At 28.0% G+C, this 15349-nt stretch overlaps 5 protein-coding genes across 5 annotated transcripts; 2 read left to right on the forward strand and 3 right to left on the reverse strand.

The window, feature by feature from the left end:
* Positions 1-2212: 2212 nt before the first annotated feature.
* On the reverse strand, positions 2213-3469 carry GO595_004210 (uncharacterized protein; the record flags this gene model as incomplete). The annotated part of the gene is made up of 1 exon (XM_067917317.1): positions 2213-3469. One exon carries the CDS (start codon positions 3467-3469, stop codon positions 2213-2215), a length of 1257 nt encoding a protein of 418 aa, XP_067775748.1.
* Positions 3470-5788: 2319 nt separating this feature from the next.
* GO595_004211 (uncharacterized protein) lies at positions 5789-6523 on the forward strand (the record flags this gene model as incomplete). Its single annotated transcript, XM_067917318.1, has 1 exon — positions 5789-6523. The coding sequence occupies one exon, from the start codon at positions 5789-5791 to the stop codon at positions 6521-6523; it is 735 nt and encodes a 244-aa protein (XP_067775749.1).
* Positions 6524-6590: 67 nt separating this feature from the next.
* GO595_004212 (uncharacterized protein) lies at positions 6591-6953 on the forward strand (the record flags this gene model as incomplete). Its single annotated transcript, XM_067917319.1, has 1 exon — positions 6591-6953. One exon carries the CDS (start codon positions 6591-6593, stop codon positions 6951-6953), a length of 363 nt encoding a protein of 120 aa, XP_067775750.1.
* A 1137-nt stretch (positions 6954-8090) lies between these two features.
* On the reverse strand, positions 8091-8912 carry GO595_004213 (ribonuclease III; the record flags this gene model as incomplete). Its single annotated transcript, XM_067917320.1, has 1 exon — positions 8091-8912. One exon carries the CDS (start codon positions 8910-8912, stop codon positions 8091-8093), a length of 822 nt encoding a protein of 273 aa, XP_067775751.1.
* Positions 8913-9552: 640 nt separating this feature from the next.
* GO595_004214 (serine/arginine-rich SC35-like splicing factor SCL30A) lies at positions 9553-10212 on the reverse strand (the record flags this gene model as incomplete). Its single annotated transcript, XM_067917321.1, has 1 exon — positions 9553-10212. The coding sequence occupies one exon, from the start codon at positions 10210-10212 to the stop codon at positions 9553-9555; it is 660 nt and encodes a 219-aa protein (XP_067775752.1).
* Positions 10213-15349: the final 5137 nt, after the last annotated feature.

Raw genomic sequence — 15349 nt, forward strand, 5'->3', positions numbered from 1 at the left:
TATACTATAGTAGCCTTTGAAACACGATAAGAGAGTCCAATTAAAACAGCAAACATTAGTATAAATGTGAAGTCAATTTAATCACATCATCATTTTCTAAGTGAAGTATGAAGTAAGTCATTATTTTTTGCGAGAAAGTCACCGGAAATTGTTAACAGCATTCACTGTTTTGAATTAATGTGAACATTTCTATGAATTTGATTGGAATGCGAATGTTTTGATAAAGATTTATTTAATTCATGAGAATTTCTAATTAAAAATGATTGAAGTTTCATTGTTTTTTTAACATTTAAACAACAAATTTGGAAAAATAAGGAGATCGTAAGTGTTATAAAAACGACAATAAATTTTGATATAGCTTTTTAATATAACTAGATCAGTTTCTTTATATAAAATCTATTAAATGGGAATTCTTGATCAAAAAATTCCTTCATAAGAAAAATGATAATAATTTACAAAAATTAAATTTTGAAGAAAACTCAGTTAAACACTTCCATTAAATTTATATTATATAGCCATTCATAAAGATATCAATTAACTATTATTATATCAAGAAATGTTCGAGAAATATGCAATTTTCATTAAATCATTCAACATGATAATGATAGCTTGGTGCATAAATTTTCTCGTTAAATTAAAAATTATTCTACAGGAAAAGATGGTTTAAATGGCCTTGGTTTTATTTAAAAATATCATCTACATATGAAAATGTTAATGAATGAAATGTCGGTGTTTTTGGATAAATTTGAAAAAAATGAATTTTTTTCCACATATAAACATTTTAATTTTTAAATATTAAAAACCATGCATGTATAGCAGGTGTAAATTTGGATAGTGTTGGATAATATGTAAATTTTTTTTTTGATAATATGTGATGATTCAAAAAATGTTGATATTTTTTGATAAAAATTTATAACCGCCTGATGTGTACATATGATGAGATTTATGTTTTAGTGAAAATTCGAATACGTTTTTGCTTGATTTAAAAAATTGAAAAAATGTTATTTTTCATAGAATAACAAATAATTTTTTTATGATTCCTTGCATACGTAAAGTCGATAATCTGCTGATGTAATATCCAAAAATACGCAAAATTACGTTTGTAACCTCATGTTAAAAAAAAGATTTCCACTTTTTGTATAAACAATCAAAATTCGAAACCGTTTAATGTTTCAATAACATCCGTTATTATCACTGCAGAATAAAAAACGCGTAAACCATAACCATTTTGTCGAAATTAATTTTGTCAATCGGATTTATTAAGTTATAAACTTGACAAGTATATTTCTATTTAAATATGAGTGAATATTATGAGATTTATTTAATTTTACAATTTTGAATATTATAATAATATATAATAATCTTTTACATATGAAAGAGATTTATTAAATATCTAAAGAACAAATATATTAAAAACACCATCATATATTTATTTTTTAATAAAAGAGAAGGGAAACAACGGAATAGTTGAACTTTACCAGGAAAAAATCGAATTTAATTATGCATTAAGGCTTTTTCAAAATCACAAAAACATTTTAGTATATTTCATCAATCATAGAATATTCAACCAAAGGATATTATAATCTGAATTGTTTATTTAGCAATTCTCTAAAATATATATTAGAATTTGTTAGAATAAAATCCATACCCCAAGACACAATCAAATTTTTGTCAGCAGCTTAGATCGAACTTTCAATAATTACAGAGTATGGAATCGCAAAAGTTTGCTTACAAATGTTGAACACTCAGAAAGATATTGTGTCACTACTTGCACAACAATTATTTGCTTCGGGTACCAGATTAATATGAAGAAAAAACAATTTAGTATCGAGCGTAATAATGTTCTGAAACATCTGCAACGCATTGATTCGATGCCATTTTAATTCCATAAAATTCTCATTAATTACATAAAATTTCATTCTGTTTGTGCATTGTTTTGTTTACTTGTTTACTTGTTTACTTACTTATGCAACTTTCACGTCGACTTTCACACGACCATCTTCTGATGTCGTAAATGTAACAATCGCTTTAACGAATTCTGATTCCCATTCATGAACTTTTTTTCTTCAGTTCTTCCAATGTACTTTCAACTTGACTCATATTCGATGGTGCAGAAACGTCAACAATAACAAATTGTGAAATCGCATCCATAGAATGATTAATTGGAATTTTCATATTGTTCTTCTTTTGGCGTTGATTCTTGTTCTTATTATTATTTTTTATCTTTCTTCAAACTTGCTATAAGTTTCTCGGCTTCTTTATTAGAACGTTTCGTGTGTTGAACATTTTGTTGTTGTTTGTTCTCTTTATGCTGCGGATGTCCTTGCATTCCTTCAAGATATGTAATAAGTGATTTACCTGCTGCAATCTCTTTTTGATGTGGATTTTCACGTTCTTTAATTTCTCCAATAAGTTTTTGACCTTCAAGAATTTGTAACATAGTACGTTCTGCTTCACGATAAATAACATCACGTTCATAATGAATATCTGTGATTTGATTAAGTTTGTTTCGATATTCTTTAAGTAATTTACGATATTCATTTTGTTCTTTACCTCGTTCTCCATTAATTCCATTTAATTCTTCACGAAGTTCTTTGATTTTATTATAATAAACTTGCACTTGATTATTATATTTCTTGGTTTCTTCACGAAGTGAATCAAGTTGTGTTCGTGTACTATTTCGTTTTTGTAATAATTCACTAATTTGTGTTTGAACTTTCTTCTTTTCTTCATAAAGTTGATTAACACGTTTACGACAGTCATCATCTTCTTTAATAAGTTTATCAGCACTTACTAACTCTTTCATGACTGTGAAAATTCGATCACGTTCTGATATTAATTTACGAAGTTGTGGGGATGTTAACGTTTCAACTTCAATACGATGATCAATTTGATCGATTTTCGCAAGCGCTTCTTCCTGATTCTTAATACCTGATTTAGAACGAATGTCTCGAAGTTGAACTTGAAGTTTACTATGTTTATCATTGTTTTCTTGAATGTCTTTCTCGATTTGTGATTTCTTTTCATAAAGTTCATTAAGACTACTTTGAATTTGATTAAGTGCATTAGGTGCTATACCTGAATGTTTACTAACATACGAATCTCGTTTAGCATACTCTTCATCAATCATATGACGATATGTATCAATATTACCTTTGATTTGATTAATACGTTTTTCAAGTTTTTCTAACTTAAGTGTATGATCTTTTTCTGAAGGTGCAACTGCTTCGCCAAGTTCATGAAGTTTTTCATTAAGTTCTTTAATCTTTTCACTTTGAACTTCATTTAATTTAATTTGATCAATTGGTGTACGAAGTTGAATCCTTGGTCGACGTGGTTGTTGTGTTGGTTTATCTTCTTGTGTTGAACGTTTCTTATTATTAACATTGTTGTTATTGTTGTTGGTAGAACGTCTTTCTTTGTTGTTAAATCCTTGCTTCCTTTGTTGTGTTTTTACTTTGGAATCCATAAGGTAAAAAGTAAAGCTATCTGGCCAAACTGTCAATAAGCGTTCAATTGTGGAAAAGTGTCATGTCGGTTAATGGAGCAGTCCAAATAATTGAATATAAAACGATCATGTTGTCACTTTTGATCTAATCCATATGGAATTTTTCTTGAAATAAAGAATTTTCATTGTATAAATTTTTTTCTAAATTTTCATGGTACATATTCTTCACCTTTATGTGGTGATTAGTATTTCTTGGAAATTTATAATTTTTGAGGGACATCAAGATTATGATCTTTTCCGAATATTCTTAAAAAAAAATTGATGATTTTAATAGTTTTATCAATCACATTTCTATCAATAACTTCAATTTTGAATTCTCAAAATAAACAATCTGGTTAATTATTAATTGTGGAATAATATTGACATCATTTTCTTATGTTTTTTTCTTAATATTAAGCATGTTTTTTTCTATCTAACATTCTTTTTCTAATGTTTTGCAAGGAGGATCTTTGTTACAATTATAGCATAATTTGTTTCTGTATTGTAAATATGGATATAGTCATAACGATACCCGGGTATCGTTTGCCGGCAAACGACCGTTGTGCCGAAATTTGAATGCAAATTGAATTGAGAAATATTTGTGATTCAGAAACAATTTTTGTATATCATATCATTATATCTTATATTGATTTTAAATGACTACTTCCGTGTTTTGTTTGCTCATGTTTTCTTTCTTGATTATATTATTGATTAAAGTAACTTCTGCTTGAAATTTTTAATTGGATTTGAAAAATCTATAATCATTTTGACTGAAAAAAATTCCGAGGCATCGATTAAGATAGTATTTAGATTTTTTGATTCAAATTTTCTTAATACATTTAATGTTATTATAAGTGACATAGTATATAATGAATTGTTATCATCAAATCGTGAATTTGATATCTATTTATAGACACTTTAAACGGAAGATATAAAAATTAATCAAAATATAGTTATACGGATTTAAAAATATTTATTCAAACATATATCTACAACGGACACACAAGAATCATAATATTATTCAATTGAAATACTAATAGAACAAAACTAGCAGTTTATCGTTTAACTGATAAATATATCATGTTATATATTTCGAAACATATTTATCATTATAAAGCAAAAGAAGAAAACAAACGGCAAAATAATTTAGCATTTGGGTTCAATCAAAATGATTCAATGAAAAAATATTTCAAAAAAGAGATTTCGGTTCACAGCAATCACAAGTAAATAATCTTAATAATAATGAAGAACTATCAAATAATGATTGGAAACTTCATATTATAGAAGGTGTTAATTAAAACGAAATATCACAAATAATTCGAAATGATGAAATCGAGAAACTTCAAAAAATATCAGCACTAACAAACTTTGATTTCAATCAATTAGTTTAGCTATCACTTAATAGAAAATATTCATCTATTAACAAACCAAATGTTTTATTAATTGAATATGTTCCAAATTTGGAATATGATTGAACAATATTTGACTGCTTCAATTTGAATATTGGCGTACGAACTAAGTGAAATTAGCTTTAACTTTTTAATTATTTATATGGCTATCAATATTGAATGTCGTCTTACTTCAATCAAATTCGTACTTATTAATTTTATTAAAAAGTGGCACATTTATTACATTTCTTTATAAAGCAACCAATTTTTCTGATTTTTCATAATATTTGAGATCATTACTTATATCTGTTTATTCTTCATAAATAAATGTTTATTCTAAGAAAACGTAAGGGATTCTTTTCTTGGTTCAAACATTAAGTCATGAATAAGAATTTATGCGTGTGTGAGAATAAGAGGTAAGATTTGCCAATTATTAAAAATTTCATTATTAAAAAGATTTCAAAAAATGACATTGTCATACATTCGGTTTTTGCCTCATTAACCGACATGACACTTTTCCACAATTGAACGCTTATTGACAGTTTGGCCAGATAGCTTTACTTTTTACCTTATGGATTCCAAAGTAAAAACACAACAAAGGAAGCAAGGATTTAACAACAAAGAAAGACGTTCTACCAACAACAATAACAACAATGTTAATAATAAGAAACGTTCAACACAAGAAGATAAACCAACACAACAACCACGTCGACCAAGGATTCAACTTCGTACACCAATTGATCAAATTAAATTAAATGAAGTTCAAAGTGAAAAGATTAAAGAACTTAATGAAAAAACTTCATGAACTTGGCGAAGCAGTTGCACCTTCAGAAAAAGATCATATACACTTAAGTTAGAAAAACTTGAAAAACGTATTAATCAAATCAAAGGTAATATTGATACATATCGTCATATGATTGATGAAGAGTATGCTAAACGAGATTCGTATGTTAGTAAACATTCAGGTATAGCACCTAATGCACTTAATCAAATTCAAAGTAGTCTTAATGAACTTTACGAAAAGAAATCACAAATCGAGAAAGACATTCAAGAAAACAATGATAAACATAGTAAACTTCAAGTTCAACTTCGAGACATTCGTTCTAAATCAGGTATTAAGAATCAGGAAGAAGCGCTTGCGAAAATCGATCAAATTGATCATCGTATTGAAGTTGAAACGTTAACATCCCCACAACTTCGTAAATTAATATCAGAACGTGATCGAATTTTCACAGTCATGAAAGAGTTAGTAAGTGCTGATAAACTTATTAAAGAAGATGATGACTGTCGTAAACGTGTTAATCAACTTTATGAAGAAAAGAAGAAAGTTCAAACACAAATTAGTGAATTATTACAAAAACGAAATAGTACACGAACACAACTTGATTCACTTCGTGAAGAAACCAAGAAATATAATAATCAAGTGCAAGTTTATTATAATAAAATCAAAGAACTTCGTGAAGAATTAAATGGAATTAATGGAGAACGAGGTAAAGAACAAAATGAATATCGTAAATTACTTAAAGAATATCGAAACAAACTTAATCAAATCACAGATATTCATTATGAACGTGATGTTATTTATCGTGAAGCAGAACGTACTATGTTACAAATTCTTGAAGGTCAAAAAACTTATTGGAGAAATTAAAGAACGTGAAAATCCACATCAAAAAGAGATTGCAGCAGGTAAATCACTTATTACATATCTTGAAGGAATGCAAGGACATCCGCAGCATAAAGAGAACAAACAACAACAAAATGTTCAACACACGAAACGTTCTAATAAAGAAGCCGAGAAACTTATAGCAAGTTTGAAGAAAGATAAAAATAATAATAAGAACAAGAATCAACGCCAAAAGAAGAACAATATGAAAATTCCAATTAATCATTCTATGGATGCGATTTCACAATTTGTTATTGTTGACGTTTCTGCACCATCGAATATGAGTCAAGTTGAAAGTACATTGGAAGAACTGAAGAAGAAAGTTCATGAATGGGAATCAGAATTCGTTAAAGCGATTGTTACATTTACGACATCAGAAGATGGTCGTGTGAAAGTCGACGTGAAAGTTGCATAAGTAAGTAAACAAGTAAACAAGTAAACAAAACAATGCACAAACAGAATGAAATTTTATGTAATTAATGAGAATTTTATGGAATTTGAATCCAAACATTTTCATAATTTTACCCAAATGCGAATCATGAACATTTTAGTGTAATTAAATTATCTATTGAAAGTTGTCATGTTTAATATGATTACTGATGGTTAACATGAAATAATTTATGTAAATGTACAAATTTAGTGAGAATAAATTTGGATAATGGAATCAAATGCATTTCATGGTTCGATACTAAAAGAATTAATTTACAGAATCTTTAATCGCAATTGTAAAACATTTGAATTTGATTATTATAATGCTTTCGAAAATATTTTACACTTCATCTTCTAAAAAGTTTCATATAGAGCATTAAAACTTAAATTTCATATGAATGAATAAAAGTTGGCATTCGAATGGGAGAAATAAGTAGTTAAATTAGAAATTTTGAACTGATTTTAACAATAATCGAGATAACGCAATTTGTGCATTACCTGTGTGAATTATTTGGTTTGAAATGATAAAATATGAAAAATAAAAGAGGAATATTTACTAAATAAATTTACAGAGTTATTTTGCACAGTTCGAAAAAAATTAAAAATTAGTAATATTTTATTGATACCCAAATATATATAAAAATTAATATCTTAAAACAAATTTAAGATATAAGAATATATATTTTTGTTATTAATTATTTTTAGATATCTATATAAATATTTATTAATTATTAATTTAAATTTTAGATATTGTAAAATTTAAATATCTTTTTAAATTAATTTAAGATACTTATATAAACATCTTATGTAAATATTACTTTCTTTAAAAAGATCGATTTATCATATTAATATGAAAAAGTTACTTTTATATCAAAAAGTCATTGTAAAGCATTCAATTAGAATTTTTGACAATATTTAACGGTCGTTACAAAGGTTTCCAATATACAAATTGATCACTAATAATTTGTGAATGATGAAATATATAAAACATCAGATGGTTTTGTATTATATTAACAAATAAAATAAAATTCATAAAATTTAATTTTCCAAAGACGATAGAGGATGATTCTAATGAGAAACGTTCTCTCAAAAAGTTCTATCGTCGTTTGAAAATATTTGTACGTTAAATGGTAAATTCGCTTTGTATTAAATTCTTTACAAAGCAATTTGCTGACTCTATTCCACCATCAATGTAAATTGCAGCAACAATCGCTTTAAGTGTCTTTACCAAACCTGATGGGGAACTTTGTTTGCTAAATTTATTGATGCCTAATTGAATAGAAAACCTTTGAAGTGTATCTTGGCTGATCAAATTACCGCGGATGCTCGTCAAATCGCCTTCTTTGGATTCTGGAAATTTATTAAAAAGAAATTCGGTAACACTAAAAGATATTAAAGATGACCCAATAAAAACCATTCGTTTGCGTTCAGGTTGAAGTTCAATTGAGCGTGCTAATGCGCACCTAAGATATCCTTTGTTTTTAAATTGATATCCAATTTTGGATTCTATTTCTAATTTACCATGAGATGCTTTTGTAGGCGAGCTATTAGTTGCTTTTTGATTAGCTACTGTTTGGGAATTTATTGTCTCTTGTGGGATATTTTGTATATCTAGCTGAACAAAATGTGTACCTTGTTGAAGATAATGCATTTCATTTTGAAGACTTTCCATCTCTTGTTGTAGGTATTCCATTTCCTTTTGAAAGTTTTGCATTTCTTGAGGTTTTATCATATTTTGTTGAAAAAGCTGCATTTCTTGTTGAATAAAGTGAATTTTTTGTTGGACTGCTTGTATTCCTTGTTGAGTTAATTGCACTCCTTGTTGGATCAGTAATAATCCTTGTTGCATTATTTGTTGGTTTGTCTGTGCTTGATTGTTTTGTGTTTGGTGATATGCTCCTTGTTGTGCAGGATCGAATTTATAAAATCCTTTTTGATATGCCATTTTTTTGATTTGTTGTGGTAGGGTTCGGAGTGGAAGTGGGGTACAAAAATAATGCCACCGCTCTGTAACACCGAAACTTTTTCAAGTGAATTTCAAAGGTTATTTCGTTTGTAAAATCTTGGACTATCGATTTTAATGGTGACGAATTCGTTCAAAAAGTTTGTTTTCCAAAAGGTTCAGAGAAAAAAGGAAAGTTAAGAGGGAACGACAAGCAATTTGCATACTTAATTAAAATGTGGATTTTTTGACTGTTATTATAATTTTGGTTTAGATAATGATTTGGAATTGAGAATTTTCGGGAAACTTATATGAGTCTACACTTAAATAAATATATAAGTATATCTAACAAAATAGCGAAATAGAAATTAATTTAATTTTTGAAAATCAAAATATTTGTTTGTTATTCCTCATATGTGATGATAATGAAATGCTCAAATATCTATAAAATAATATTTTTAAGGAATTTTATTAATCCATTCATTAGAATCTAATGATTGTATCTCATTTGAATAATTTTTTTTAAGTGTAATATAATTTTTATTTAAAGACTTTGTCGTACGATAATTATTCAGTCTCTCAATGATTAAAAATGAAATGATTTCGGAACATTACAATATTGTATTTATTGTTAAGTTTTAATTCATCTTCGATCACTATACCTTCCACGACTCCTTCTTGGTGGTGAGCTGCGCCTATCACGTGATCTTCGAGGTGGTGGAGAATAGTCATCATAATCATAACTTCTTCTTGGTGGTGGAGAATAGTCATCATATCCTCCACGACTCCTCCTTGAGCGAGAGTAGTCATCATGGTACCTATCGCGTGATCTTCGAGGTGGTGGTGAATAGTAATCGTCATAACTATGACGTCTTTCATGTCGCCTGTCATCGTGGTATCTGCTCCTACGTCGGCTTCTTCTTCGGTCTCCATTTTTTTCAGAGAATTCAACAGTTATACGTCGGCCATCAAATTCTGTTTTGTTTAATTCATCAATTATTTTCAATGCAACTTCCTTATCAGGAACGTCAACAAAAGCATAACCGGCCGAAGCACCTCTGTGGGTGGGGATTTGGACATTCGAAATTGTTCCAATTTGAGAAAATCTTTCCTTTAATTGTTCTTCTGTTGTTTTGTAATTGATGTTGCCAACATAAAGACAATAATTTTGTGGTGGATCTTCATCTTTATTGGTATCCGGCTTGTCCTCTGGCGGCGGGCTCGCATTCTCTGAACCACTCGACATTGTATAAATATACCACTTTTTGATAAGGATGACCAGCGCCAAAAAAGTGTCGCTCATTTACACTTTTCTTTTAAAAACTCATTTTGATAAGTTTATTTGTATAATTGAATAGTTTATCGTTAAACACCAAAAGAAGAAACTTTTAACATAACAAAATTTATTAAAAACAAAATGTTAAAAACAACTTTTTTGCTGAATACATGCATACTCTGCAGATGGATCAGCAAATGTAATATTTGGGAAAAATTCTTTTGCCTGATTAAAGATGATTTCCCAATTCTTTTTATATTCTTCTTCTTCTTCTTTTGAAGTTTCATTTCCAGAATCAAAACTTCGAATTTTAATGTTTTTACTTTCCATTGTTTTCATAGCGCTTTTTGATAATGCACAAATTTCTTCACTCCAATGATTACATGAATCTTGAATAGCAGGAACAATGATTTCAACTACAATATCATAATGATCTGAAAATAATTCAACATAATTGGGATCCCCACATATTTCTAATGCTGTTTTGCTTATCTTTGCATTCTTTGATCTGATACATTCTGAAATTTTTTTTAAAACAGACGATAGAAAAGTGTCGTCGGTTTTGACATTGAAATAAATTCCAATTTGAGATATGATCTTCAAGAAATCAACAATTTTATTGGGGTTACAGATTGGCCAATGTTTCATTAAGTAAGTTGTACACCATTGAATTAGGTCTGAGTCCTTTGAACACAAAAAAACAGTGACCTTGGATAAATTTTCAAAAAAAACTTCAAGATCTTTTGTGTTAAAAAGTGGGAAAATGTTTTGCTTGAACAAGTTGATGAACGTCTTACTGATTGTCCTTTGAAAAGAACGGAAATAAGTGTCAAAAAAAATTAAAATTGGATTAACACAATTAACTGTAATCATATCTGATATATAACAACAAATCATATGCACAAGCGTGGCCAGAATAACAGACCGATGTGATGGAATTCTTCCATAGATGGCATTTATCGTTTTCAATGTTGCATCTTGTTCTTCTTTGTTTGGCGTTGCTAGAATTTCGACTATGTTTCGTGAAAACTGTTTTTGAAGGTATGTGACAATTTTTTCATGGTCGCATAAAAACAACAAATTTGTGAAGATTTTATGACAAAGTAATATCTGTTTAATTGAATGTTCATTTTGCTCAACTGAGGTATCGTGAATAATGTTGATTTCAATCATGTGTAAAAGCGCTTGAATTTGTGAAGGTGATAAAAAATCAACAGCTTCCTTAGTTTTGAGCTTTTTCTTCAAAACATTTAAAACGCTTTCCTTCCTTTCTACCTCTTTTTGAAAACGAGATATTATCATTTTGTTTAAGTTTGGTCTTAATAAAATTTTGAAATCAAAAACATAATTTGCTTGCAGTATTAAGTTTTCAATCGGTGTGTCATATATTTTTGTGCATAGACTATTTTTTTGATTTGTTGATGTTGATCTAAAAATTCTGTTATTTTTTGGACCAATTTTGAAATTCTGTAAATTGATTGTAGTATTTTTGTGAGCATGCCCATTATACATTGAAAATGAGCGTTTCCTTGATATATCTATCCGATTTTTTGGCTTATCATATTTGCCAAGCTCGGACATAAATCTAAGACGAACGTTAAATATATCTGATTAACGTCTTTCGCACAGGACACATGTCTTCAAACAAACCTTGTCAAATAACTCGTAACAATTATTTATTTTCATCAAAGACATCGAGATATGCAATGGTAAAAAATAGTTGACATCAATGTCAAAGAATTTCATTAAATTTGCTTGGCCAAATTAAAATTTGTGATAAAGATAATAATTTTCAATCAATTAAAATTAATACATTGTTTTGAAAATACGAGAAAAATTGAAGTTAATATTATCAAAATTATTGGTTCAAAGAAAAAAGTCATTTTTATTATAAAAAAAAAAATATTTATTGTTTACAACAGGATTTGTTTTTTTTAGGTTTCTCAACAGATGTAATTTCAACAGTATTCGTCTTTGCTTCAATTTTTGTGCTAGCACTGATAATTTCTTTGGCAACAGACTGGAAAAGATCTTTAACATTAAGATCAATTTTAGCTGATGTCTCAAAAGATATTGTAATTTGATTTTTTTGAGCAAATTCCTCCATCATATCTTCAGTAATTTGATGTTCTTTTACTTCGAAATCATACTTATTTGCAGCACAAGCAATAATTACATTTGGAGGTCCATTTTCTTTTAATTCAACAACCCAACCTTGAGCTTCTTCAAGTGTTTTTTTGACGTTACATCATAAACAATTATTGCGGCTTCTGCATCTCTATAATAATTTGGTGCCAATGAACGATATTTTTCTTGTCCTGCTGTATCCCATATACCAAGGGTTACTCGTTCCCCATTGATTTCGATTTCTTTAATGGAATGTGCTGCACCGATTGTTTGCTGTGTTTGTAAAAATTCATCTTTTACAAATCTATTGATAAGAGATGTTTTTCCGGTTCCTTCTGCTCCTATGATCACAAGCTTCCTTGTTTCAGCTCCTTTATCAATGTTTCTGGATGAATTTCTCATTTCGGAATTGTTTTGATTTGCACATTGAAAAAATCTTCTGAAAAAGTCGACAGCACCCAAAATAAAATTTTTGTGTAGTTTACTTTAATTGGGAACGATACTTAAGCATTCAATTTCTTTATCGGCAGGACATTTCTCTTCAATCAAACCTTGGAGAGCGAACTGACACCAGTTACAACAGCAAGATCATCTCAAATAATTTTATTTTTAACCAACCAAATGAGGGCAAGTATGGTATGCTAACAAAGGTTTTATTAGAACTTTTTTTTTTTAAATTTGATTAATCAAATTATGTTTCATCTTTTAAATCAACGAGATAGAAACCCATTTTGTTATATCACCATTAAATGTCTTTTTTTATTTATGTAAAACTTTAACCATAGATTCATATAATTCCAAAAATCAAATTAAGAAATATTTACTCTATTTCCTGGCTATTTGTTGGTGACAGTTGTGGGAATTATTTTGGATAAATATATTTATTTGGTAATTTCAATTCTTTTGTTAACAAAGTACGGGTTCGGAGGATTCCTACATAGGGAACTTGTTGAATCTTAAAATGAAGTTGAACTGTTTTCCCTTTAATTGAAGGTCCAACTTGTCTAAGTGTGAAATTTCCTGGAATATTGTGAGCGACAAAGTGTGGATCTGATTTTTTGATAAGCTCATTCCAAAGCGTAACGCTGTGTTGGTCTGTTTTCGATTCGCCCCATTCAGCAACTATGTATGTGTAAAATAAATTTGTGTTTAAATGCATCAATGGTGTCAAGTCAGCATCAATATTAAATGTAAGCGCAGCTTCCTCAAATCCACGTTTAGTTCTTCCGAAACCAGTAATATTTGCGACTTCAAATGATACAGGAGTTTCAACAGAATAACATAGTGCTAAAATAGCACCTATCACACCAACAATACAAATGGTTATTGTACCCATAAAAAATATATTGTAAATGCGACCGAACATGGAATTCATGGCGAATCTGCCACTTTTCAAATAAATATAACAAAACAATAGAATAATGTAAAGTATTGAAAAATTATTTGAATTTTGCCAAACAGACATTATTGATTGAACATAATGTAAAATAAATCAAAAGATTTTTAAGTAAATTTTATATTTGCAGAGGATAAATATTTCCAATAAATGTTGAATAATGATTATCCAATAAAAAACATAAAAACTTATTATTATAAATTTTCAATTTGTCAAATTGACAACAATTAAAAATATCTATTTATTTAAATACTATCTATTTTCGAAATAAAAATGAAATTGATTTCTAAATAGGCTTTTAAATATAAAGAATTATTAAATATGAAAAAGCTCAATATTAATAAGAAAATACGAGATATATATTTTTGGTTTCTAACTATGCACATATTCCATTTGTAAAGTTACATCATGCCATCCTTGTATTTAAAAGCAATGTTAAATTTACATTATTGAAATTACGATTTTGAACTTATATCACTCGTTATAAAACAATCTATGTGGAATATTAAATAGCTTTAGTATAAGTTCCATAATAAAAAATTTTTATTCAACAGATTGACAAGAATTACATAAAACTCCTCTAAATTGATCATGAAATAAAGAATAAATGCATTTATTCTGCTTCTTTTGTTTTTCTTACTTTTGCTCCCGTGTATACTATCGGCAAAAGTGCGTGTACACTAAATCCGAGCTATATTTATTTCTGAAGTACTAAAAAAATCAAAAATATTACCAAAAAAGTCAATGGTTTATGTGTATAACTCCTGTAAAATGGAAATTAAACTGTTTCATTTTCTAAACGATGATGCAACCAATGAAATTATCATTAAATACGGAAGAAATACCTTAAGAACAATTGCAGATATCAAAATTTTTATTCAATTGAACTCAAAGCGATTATTATGAAATATTTATGCATTATCTTTGCAATATTTTTTCCAAAAATTATTTGTTGAAGTTTTTCATATAATGCACTTTATAATATTATTGTGTTTATGTATTTACGTTTTGCTTTGTGGGGATATTTGTTATGTTGTATATTGCAATTTTGATGATTTTCATATGTTTGTGTGTTTATATCAACTTTTGTTTTGATACTATTATTTCGATTTTTTTCTGCATACATTCGATCTTTGAGTTGATTTTGATTATTAGCAATATGCGCTTCATTTCTATTTCTTGTTGAAAATGAAGATTTGATATTTGTAGAAGAGGAATCTGAATTAGAATTTTCGTTTGTAATTTTTTCAAGGAGTAAATTTACGATTTCTGTGTAACCTAATTGTTGTGCAATTTGAAGTGCTGTTTCAAATTATTAAAACGTATTCCAAATTATTAAAACATATTTTAAATTATTGAAATGAATATATTTTGCATTAACATCAATTCCTTCTTTGTCTAAAAGTAATTTTACTATTTCTATATTATTATTTCTAACTGCTGTATGAAGTGCTGTTTCAAATTACTAAAATATATATCAAATTATTAAAACATATTACAAATTATTAAAACATATATTAAATTATTCAAATGAATATATTTTGCATTAACATCAATTCCTTCTTTATCTAAAAGTAATTTTACTATTTCTATATTATTATTTCTAACTGCTATATGAAGTGCTGTGTCAAATTATTAAAA

Source organism: Histomonas meleagridis (genome assembly GCF_020186115.1).
Source record: "Histomonas meleagridis strain 2922-C6/04-10x chromosome Unknown contig_25, whole genome shotgun sequence".
Lineage (NCBI taxonomy): Eukaryota > Parabasalia > Tritrichomonadida > Dientamoebidae > Histomonas > Histomonas meleagridis.